This window comes from Atta cephalotes (genome assembly GCF_000143395.1).
Source record: "Atta cephalotes unplaced genomic scaffold scaffold00058, whole genome shotgun sequence".
In the NCBI taxonomy this organism is placed as follows: Eukaryota; Metazoa; Arthropoda; class Insecta; order Hymenoptera; family Formicidae; genus Atta; species Atta cephalotes.
The window spans coordinates 1,192,195-1,203,558 of record NW_012130122.1 but is presented as its reverse complement, the minus strand read 5'-3'; the positions used below and the strand labels follow the sequence as shown (position 1 = coordinate 1,203,558).

At 27.3% G+C, this 11,364-nt stretch overlaps 2 protein-coding genes across 2 annotated transcripts in view; one reads left to right on the top strand and one right to left on the bottom strand.

Moving 5' to 3' along the window:
* Nucleotides 1-11,364, bottom strand: part of LOC105623485 (RING-box protein 2) — a 55,850-nt gene that overhangs the window by 31,162 nt on the left and 13,324 nt on the right. The gene's annotated exons all lie outside the window — the stretch shown is intronic.
* LOC105623484 (facilitated trehalose transporter Tret1-like) overlaps nt 1-11,364 on the top strand; it is a 27,751-nt gene that overhangs the window by 8,314 nt on the left and 8,073 nt on the right. The window contains exon 2 of the mRNA XM_012204879.1: nt 7,914-8,357. Within this exon, the coding sequence (XP_012060269.1) occupies nt 7,914-8,357 (444 nt within the window). The remainder of the gene's footprint in view (nt 1-7,913; nt 8,358-11,364) is intronic.

Here is an 11,364-nt window from a genome sequence, read left to right as displayed (position 1 = left end):
TAATAATAACTAATAACTTAACTTAACTAACTAACTACTAACGTACAAGTAACTAAAGTAATAATAATAATAATAATAATAATAATAACTAACTACACACACACACACACACACACACACACACACACACACACACACACACACACACACACACACACACACACACACACACAAAATATATATATCTACATACTTTAGTATACGTGTATAGAAGTACAATTCAATATTATTTCTATTATAATTTTTATTCGCGTAATTTTTTGACATATCTTTTCAACATCGCATCAATGTGATTCCGTAGCGTTCTTCACTCCCACGCTTCTATTCACATGGCACGTGGTTGCATTGCAGCATGTCATGTGCGTGTCAAAGGATTAAAAATGAAGTTATAATTTCCGGAAAACGATCAAAACACATATGACACATTATGCGATATAAATTAAATTGAAAATTTCACGAATCATCATCATCATCATCATCGTTACTGTCTGACTTTACTTATTATTATTATCTATATCTATAATGATATTATCTATAGTGTCTACAATGATATCTATAATGAGTTTTAAAATAGTGCTTGTGTCAATGCGAAATTGATTTAATACAAATTTGCTATTTTCAACATATACAACTATGTATTTCATCCTCATTCAAAACTAATGCCATTTTATAAAACTTTATTTTAAAAGTTCGGTATAATTTTCATTAGTCATTTGTATTTTCATTAGTCATTAGTTATTCATAATCTCTAGGTTTTTGTTAAATAATTTTGACTACTCATTTTATAATTAAAGATGAATTAACTTTAGCAAATCGATACTCAATAAAAAAAAATGATAAAATATGACCAGTTAGCATAATTATTAGATTTAATGGTAAGATGTAATCTATATTAACACATTATTGCTTTTAAAAATTTTACGATAAAAAAATTCACAATAAAATAAATTATTTAATAATTTTATAATATTTATGTTTACTTCCAAAAATGTTGTTGTACTACATAATTATTATCATAATACTCTGATTGATTCTGATGTTATTGGTTTTGAAATAATGTTGCGAAAGCACTATAGCGATAATTGATAACACAACAAAGAGAAATACACTATGAACAAAATGCAAACGAAGCATGGAGCAAAATGCACTTTGGCAGATGTCCATAAGATACAAAAATAACATTAATTTAACGAAAGACTTCACACTGGAAAGCACTAAAAATATTTCGTGTGGGTTGTACAACTAATTTAGAAAGAGATCTCCGAGAGCTATCGGCCAGAGCTTTGCGTAATGTAGTTGAAGATTCGCATTCAAGGTCATCCGGAAAATTTTCCGCTGTTATCATCCGGAAATTATGGACTTAAACATCTACGAAAGAAGTTCAAACAATAAATATTCAAAAGACATCTAGAAAAACTTTAAGTTTGAAAGACGGAATTTTTTATATAATTTTACATTTATTTGCCTAAATGATTTTCCATCAATTGCATCAAATGATATTTAATGTTCAATATCGATAAAATAAATTTTTTAAAATATGTAATTTTTTGTTGTTTTTTGATGGAGCCATTTTTAGTTATACTACATTAATTTAATTGAAAATCTTTAATTGCCAATTACATGTGAAATGAATATTATAATAAATATATATTCATGTTTAAAGTGTTTAAAAAAAATAAGAATTTCTTGTGAAGTATCTTATAGTCACAAGCATGAAAAAAGAAAGATTATATATATAACAAATTTTGGCGAACAATTAAGAAAAAATTGATTAAGGTTCCACAAATGGAGCAACATGTATTATCGAACACTCGGTATAATCGATCAAAAAAGAAAATTATGCATATCGCTGCTTCAAACTGTAGAATAGCAATCATTAGTTTTTGTAATTCAGTTGCTCAACACAAACTGTATATACTATACAATTACAATTATATACATATGTGATGTCTACGTAACAATATATTTCACATGTTACGAAATGTTCCTTCTAATTTATCAAGATTAGCTTTTGATTGCGTGACGAAAATTACATGGTAGAGTCACATAGTCGGAATGAAACATTTTTTCTGATTGGACAAACAGAAGTCATTTTTTTTTAATCAAACGGGCAAATACGTTATACAAAATGCAAATATCTAATCTTTTCTGCCCGTCAGTGTATTAGAAGAAGGTTGGCTTATTGCGTTTGATTTATTGCTCTTCTTATCATGTATCTTTTATTTTTGTTTTTTATTTAAAAATTATACTATTTAAAAAAATAATTGAGATAAGATAATCAAAATGTAGAATCTATACCTAATTCATATAACATTCATCTACATTCATGTTATAAATACACATATTATAATCTTCATTTTTATTTCCTACAAATATGATAGCAAATGAAATAAAATGAATATGTAAATATTAACAATCATAATTCTTATTTGTAGACTTTTTTTTATAAAAGAAGAAAGGATTTTGAATCATAAAATCGCTATTTTATTTTTTTATATGTTATGTTTTTACAAATTATTAAATACCTATATACAAAAATATATATGATACTATAAAATGTATAGACATTTATAAAACGAATAATCATCAAACGAATATATTTTAGCATAAAAGAAAAATTTTGTTGAATATAGATTAAATTAGAAAAAAATTAAAAGCAAAAAATTATAGTTATATATCAGACAAAGTAATTATTTGATATTTGATTAATAACATTCAATAATTTCGTGATGACATTTTTATTTTAATTCGGGCAAAAGAAAATTCATTTTATCTAATAATCCATGCGTATTTGCAAAACACAAATTTACACTTTAAAAAAAATATCAATTGAAAAGCCTTCATTATTTAGTGAAATCGTAACTCCAATGCAAAAAAATCTCAGTATTTGACATAGAAATGGTTTACAATAGAATCATCCCTTAGTCAACAAACGTCGAGTGCTGTAGTTGATTTAATCGATTGACCATAACAGAAAAATTACGCGCGAATGCAAGGGACAATGAAACATATATATCTAGAAAGGTCACATATATATTATTACTGCCCTTAATGAACTACTTACGTCTTTGAAAGACAGATTGAATTTTAAATATATATAATATAAAGATAGTTGAATGTTGTTTTTCTATATTCTGCTCGTTAACAAAATTTTTTATAATTCTCTCTTTCTCTCTCTCTCTTTTTCTCTTCTCTAATAAAACATAATAATTAAATCAATCTTTTACTTAATAAATTGGCAAACAATTTTCTTTATAAGAATATTATGTACATATTTAATCATCAAATCATATCACAAATATTTCAGATTTTATTAAAAAGCGTTGATATCACTATAATAAAAATTATAAGTAAATTTTTCAAAGTTAGTATAACGAAATTACATCTGCCCCCTCCCCCCTCTACTTAACCTAGCCTAACTAAATGAATAAATTATATAATACTGTGCTATCATTTATTGCGCTCTCAAAATCCGTAAAAAAAATTTTTTGCGCTTATTTTGTTTAGCTAAAAAAAACTTTTGTGAGCATAAACTGAGTAGACTGTCAGTCAGTCCCTCCCCCTTCCTCTTACATGCTAAAAACAACCGATTTGGAAAATAAAGGCACTTCCCTCTTGGATGTATTTACATATTACTTGTATTTTACATAATTAGATAGTGTAATTTGCAATTTTAAACGACTTAAGGATGAATATAATTGTTTCTCCAAGAGGCAAAAGCCTTAAGGGATGCAGTGCAAAAATTGAAACTATGTGAATGTGAAAGCGCATAAATAGCGTATAAATTCTGTGTATGATTTTCCAAATCGATGATTATTAACACGTGAAAGGGCTGACTGACAGCCTACTCAGCCTCCACAAAAAATTTTTTTTTAGCTAAACGAAAATTTTTTTTCCAGATTTTGAGAGCACATAAATAGCATATTATTACATAATTTATTCATTAAGATTTGGTTAGATGGGGAGGAGGGGAGCAGTTAAGCAGACGTGATTTCACAGTTTACTAAAGGATAATAAAAGTTTTATTGATTTGAAATTATATTTTACAGAAAATTCCTTGTATGTACTTTTGCAACTTATGTGGATAAGTACGTAATTGGCATCTGTTACGTCACACAATAAAATATATAAAAGTGATTAACAGTTCGTATAATTCATTATATTATTTTTCTTGAATTTTTCTTAAATTTTTAAGTCGTTTTCCAAATTAAAATTTTAATATTGAAAACATTTTTCACTAAAAAAATAACAATTTTGGAATCGCAATAATTTTGTATCGGAAATGCTATACGCTCATCGTGTATGAAATCATATTGACCTTTTAAACAATATTCTAAAGAATGCGATATTGTAAACTATTAATCATAATTACGGGCGATATGATCCGTGTATATTTTTTCGTGAATTGATAATAAATGTACTAGCACTTTTTTGTATATAAGAGCACACAGAAGTGAATTCTAAAGAGCAAGCCGACAATTACGTCAAACACTTCGTTTTCCGAGACGTCAGAGTTCATATCATATATATGTGAACTTTACCTCGCATGTAAGAGACACGTGATAACTGCGAGATAAACAGACAATTTTTCGACACAATAGCTATATAATATAATGGAAAGCGTCATATCACATATTCATACAAAGAATAATCATGCTTCACGCTGAATTGGACAAGAGTTCGCTTCTAGGACAATTTTTATATCCGATTGATTATTGTACGATGCAATGTTCCGCTTTAATGTTCAGCCTTTAAGACGGACATTGTAAAATTTAATAACGCCTTTTTTCTAGAATAGAAGGGGCACAAATCAACATTTCAAGTATCTACTTAATGATTTTATCACACTGATTTATTCTCAGTATTATACCGCTGATAGAATATTCTAAAACTTAGGTCTTATTAGAAATCAAAATTTCGATGGAAAATGACAAAGACTTGTGATTGTAAGTAACGTGTTTCTCTACTTGATATGAGTACAATCATGTAAAAATAGTAAATGTAGAAATAGTAAGAAGAGAAAGAGAGAGAAAAGATGGGAAAAAATTACAAAAAACTATTGTGCAAATCGACTAATTTTACATTATACCCAAGCATTTATAATATATTTTTAAGAAAGAATGCATAAATTCGATGCTACAACAAAATTAGACATCATTGCAATGACTTCATTTTGCGTGTAATTTTTTAAAAAATATAAAAGTACTGTATAGATAATTTTAATTGACGTAAAAATATTTGTAATCTATCAAATACAGGATTATACTATCATATTACGGACGGAAAATTAATAGTTAAACTTTATTGACATTTTACAAAATAATAAAAGAATTAAATTTAGAGATTTTCTTTTCAAGTTAAGAAATCATAAAATCAAAAATTAAAAATAATTCTATTCAAATAATATCATCATTCAGAATTGGAATTACTGTGCCTTAAATGTCAAAATCGCTTAAATACTAAAATTTTTGCTTAGTGCAACACGATATTAAAATATAGAAATATTGAGTAACTCTTTTTAAGATCGTAATTTACATCATTTTTCTATATTCAACAACGACAAATTCTTTTCTCTTGATAACAATTTTGAGATTGGCAATCCGTTACCACTTAGCCATAAAACTATTGTGTACAACATTTAATAAACATTTAATGAACATTTGATTAAGGATGATCGCACCTCATTGTATGGTCTACACAACTTGTATATGGAAACGCTCGAAATATGATTGCGCTTCATAATTCAGCTTTATATTTTTGCTATAATGTTAGTAATATTTTCCTGCTCAAAATGTTGCCGGAGCCGAAATGTTCAGAAATAATTAAACTTATTTTTATATTATTGTATATTATATATTCTTGAGCATTATTATTGTTTCAACGCCGATTCCTAACCTCATGAATTATACTTATTGTTCTTTATTTTAATAATTTGACTTTATAAGCCTTTTTCTGTTCTGTGAAAAAATTGCATGAAAAATAGGAGTTATGCGTTATAATATTTTTTGACCTATCTTAAATATTTAATTAAACATTTAATTAAATATTCATTAATTAAATATTCATTTAAGAAGTCACAAAAATTAAAAATTAACAAATTCCTGATTTATTTAAATAATAATAAGCTTTCTTTAAATATCTAATGCCACTAGATATTTTCGGATACAAGGTGAAACAACTTTCGGGAGATAAAGGAGACTGTATATAATATAGATATAAATAATTAATTTTTTTAAATAATATTATTCTCTCTCTCATTTTTTCTCTTTCATATTTTGACATGTTTAGTAACGAAACAAAGTGGGACTGTCCTGTTGAAAGACGTCTGATCACATTTAAGTATATCTCAACTAATTTAAATTGCTCCAATGATTCGATCATCAATATAAAAATTTTATAATTCGCTACCATTCATTTTGAATTAAAGATGATTTTCATATTAAAAAAAATAAAAGTTCAAGTCCACCATATTGTACTAATCATTTAAAAGTATATAAAAGCGGAGAACAAATAATATTGTAAATGGGCAATATATCAAAAATATTATATTCAATTATTAAGAACATATATTTATCTCTTTTTCCATCGGTTTTTTAGATAGATGCTCGATTGTTTATTATGTAAGATTGTTCATTCTAGAATGTAATAATTACGAGATTTTGGCTTTAGGATCGAACGGAACAACCCTCTTATCATATATGCTTTGCGTCAACAGAAATATTCGCAAATGTACCGTATTCGTTGTTAGTAATGGAGTTCAATACGGGTTATCACTCAGGGGTAAAAAAGTCATCTAATCTCCGACCCGACACCATCACTTGCCACTGACTTTTCGTCATTGGTTCATTCGATAATCATATTCTTTTTTCCTTTCTTTCTCATTCTCGCTTGCTCTGCCTGTTTATGCTGGCGTTATTCACCCTCTACTTTTTTCTCACAATGTGTGATTCGGCTCCCTCTCTACTAGCATATTTTCATAGCAATTCTTGATAAAGTGATTCTTGAAAACAGTATAAATAGTCCAACTTTGATGTTTCATACCTTCGAGTGAACAGCTAAGCCATTAAACGGACGTTTGTTCTTCGACAATCGGTAACGCGATTTTGTTCATTTTACTTGCTCTTTCTTCTTATATCTTCTTGTCATTTTATATTCGGTGATCTTGGTGTACAGTTTTCATGAATATATATCTTATTTTATGCAGATTTCATGCTTGTTATCATCCTCTCGCGAAAGTAATCGGTGATTTTGAAAATTTCCAAGTGATTTCTGTGTTACAGACAAATAAATGTGAAAAATAAAACGTGAAAAATAAAACGTGTTAGAAACAATAAAAGATTTTTTTTGCACTTTTTTATTATTAAATTCATATTAAAAAATTAAAAATATGTAACTTAAATATATTTGATATTTTCGAAATATGATATATTTTAAAAAGAGAAAAATCTGATATTTTCTAATATTTAAAAAAATGTAGATTTTTTTTTATAACACTTAAATTAATTCGGTTGAAAATATATGTTTTATAATATAAACTGTTTACTATATATGAAAACTTTATCTATATCAAAGAAAAACAATCCGGTAACATCCAGTTTAATTCCTCTTTAACGGTTATCTCCAGTTTCAACTCATTATATTACTCAATATACTCCGTATATTTTCATTCATTTTTGTAAAATAAGTTCGAAATATATTTTACCGAAATTGAAATAAGTAGAGAAATCTTGCGATCATTTATCTGATCGCGATCAGTAACAATTTTATTTTCCTATATTAAACAAAAATAGCAAATTTCGTGTTCTGTATACGTCCTATCATTTTGATAATGTCCATCTATCTCTCATCACAATTTCAAAAATGCAGATTTCAACTGATAAATCGTTAAAATAAATCATAATTCTATATTTCAGGAGCGCAGCGTTTTACCCAAATATCCGAGGGTTTCCCCGGTCATCAGACCTTCGCCATCCAGTTCTGGGTCCACCCTAGACTGTTCATCGAACATCACCCTCGTGACCAACACCAGTCCCTTCAACAGCCAGACCGCCCTTATCACCGAAAAAAGATACTTCTCCGGCGACGCCGGCAAGGGATCCAATCATTACTATGCCGAGAACTTGAGGAACAATCATCAAAAGGCTTTAAACAAGTCGCGGATCTATGATCCACTCAATAAAAATCAAGACGTCGATTACAAGCAGCTAGATCCATTACTACCGAGCGAACAAAGTTCAAGCATCAACATCCTTATGGATCCCCCGGATGTGAAAGTACCGAAGGATTCGCAAGAACCATTGCCATCCTTGGAATTCAAAAGGGAACCCGAACAATCATGGTTACGATTTGCCGCCCAGGTAAGTTATCATATATGTTTCATACATTTATATGGAATTCTTTTCAATTCTTTGAGCAATTCCAAATCGATTATATTTATTTCAAAATAAAAAAATATACACAACTTTCTTTTATTGATAAATTAATAAAAATAAAATTAAGAATAACTGCAGTTAATCGGATTAATAATAGCACCTCTTACTCTGTGAATTTTGTTTTGAAATGTGAATTTCAATCGGCAAGGCAGGATGTTATCAATTATATAGGTAACTTCAATTAATGAAAATAAAAAATTAAAGCCGCAACATAGATCTTTATATAACATATAAAGCATAAGAAAATCAATCAGTTCTTTATTTCATGAAAAGAAAAGAAAAGAAATGAAGAAACTCTGATTGGTTAATTTTCTTATACATTGTGCGTTATGCATAATGCAAGATTCCGTGCTCCCGCCCTTACAAATCACATGTTGAAAAATAATTTCTTAAGTAATACGTGCAAATAATAATTTATGAAGAAACTCACACGTGTTACTCACGCATAATATGTGCATGTAATATTGCCTATATATGTATAGAGGCAAATGTATTTCATTACTATTTCATAAATCATCTAATGTGGATAAATTGCGGTTAGAATATTACAATACATTATTATGAAATATTCATGTTTACTGATTAAAGATCTTCCTTCCTTCTTTATTGTTAGAAGTCATTTTTTTGAAAATAAATTGCTGGATAAGATTTCTGAGTAATTGCCGTGGCCATACTGAATCGTGATGTCACAAGCGAGAAATGATACGTTAATTTTTGTTATATGCCGTTTGTAAATAAAGACAATTTAAATAAAACGAAATTATGATATCGCTTTAAAACACCTGTCAAAATGGGTGAAAGCTATCCTTAGCCTCCTTGACAGTCAGTAAATAGTCATAAAAAATGGTAAAAGACACGTGAAGTTCGTTTACTTAATACATACGTCGTAGCTGTACACTTTCATTTACGTAGCTTTTCATTTTCACGTGCCTTTTATGACTATTTACTGATTGTCAAAAGGGGAAGAATAGCTTTGACCTATTTTTAAAATCGTTTTAAAGTGATCTCATTTCATTTTATCCAAATTATCTTCATTTACACATGTAATAAAAATAAATATATACTTATTGATAAAGAAATGTTTACTTGAAAAAAAATGTTTACTATTAAAAAAAATTACTTAGATTTAGAAATTTTTTTCAGTGTATGTACATAGTTTGTTTATAAATATTAACGCATTTGTAAAAATGATTCAAATATCCTTAAGGACTCGCATGACATACAGTAGTATGACCACATGTATGGTCCGACAACGATGCGTCATCCTTTATTTGCTATTTCACGAAATTTACAATATTACAACATGTTTATAGAAATTACGTAATATTCTTCATATAAAAACTGTAATTTTAAAAAATTAAAAAAGTTACAGTCTCTATATGAAAATTACTTGTTTATGTAAAAATCTTTATATAAAAGTTATTTGGCAATACATTGCATACATGTTTTTTCTTTTTGTTTTACAATACATAAAATAGTTAACAAATTATTATTTAATAATTAATATCGGAATAAATTAGCAAAACACATTACTTGTTATACGTATATAAAAGCTTTTTATTAATTAATAAAATTGTATATATCTATTCGCATTTATATATTTACTGAATTTTTATATTTATATATAAATTTTTATTAAAGATGGATTTAATACTAAAAACTCAAAGCATTTTTTCAAAAATATTTATATAGAGTCAGAATAATTTTTGTTGCAGTGAAACTAATGAAGTATTCATACATGAATTGGAACGTTTACACATTAAACATTTTGTTCTATTATATGAGTACAATTTAATTATTGCGCGCCAAAATCTATTACGCAATTGAAATGATCAGTATAATTGTGCAAGAACAAGAAAGGATGAATGAAAAATAGACGCAACCCTGTAACGAATATCGCAACCTTGTACAACGTTGAATACTACACTTTCCTTGAGGTTGCCATTGACATTCATGGCATCATGAGCGCCATCAGAATTTCTCAATTGTTATATTATTACGCGGAAATTTATTTACGTGAACTGTTCGTAATAAAAACAGATGAAAGTTATCTACGTAGAAAAAAAAATGCGAAAATACATAAATATCATTTCAATATTGCAATAATCATTCATTAGCTGTGACATTCATACAATCAGCAATTCTGTGCGAAAGTTAGAAATCATGAAAATCCTCATGAAATATCCAAGTTTCGAAACATTTTTTTTCATGTCCTTAAATCATATCCTTAAAATTATAGCCATTATAGCCATATGTTTTTATATTGTATCTTCGCATGTATTAGAATGTATTTATTCACGTATTTATATTTACATATTCGTATAATTAATTTAATATTCATATAGTCAAACAAAAAGCAACGTATAGAAAAATACTTCGTTTATATAATAAAACAATGTTTTACGCCATGAAGTGATGTACATTTATCGAGTAAGAAATCAATAATCAATCTTCACATAAACAATCGTATTCTCGTTGGGCATATTAAAAGTAACTATAATGATTTCTGTATTCATCAGGTTTTCTTGCTAAAATTTAACAGACTATGATGAATGCAAATATTGTATATCAGCATTAATTATAATAATTAATAATCGCGCACGCGAAATAACATGATACATTTAAATGAGAAATGAGATATAATGAATTAAAAAGAAAATAATTTCCTGTGTAGACAAAAGTAAAAATGATTATGGATTGACATTTACTTGTAAAATTGAAAAATTGAGAAATTCATTAAATGTTCTAGATTTCAGTTTTAAATTTGCATCAAGTCATTAAAATTTAGATATAAACGAAACAATTATTACAGTGCATCATTAGAACGATAAAAAAAATAGTTAAAAAATATAAAAATTATATGTGTTTAACAAGGAACATCCTACATATAATAAACATATATATATATATATATATATATATATATATATAT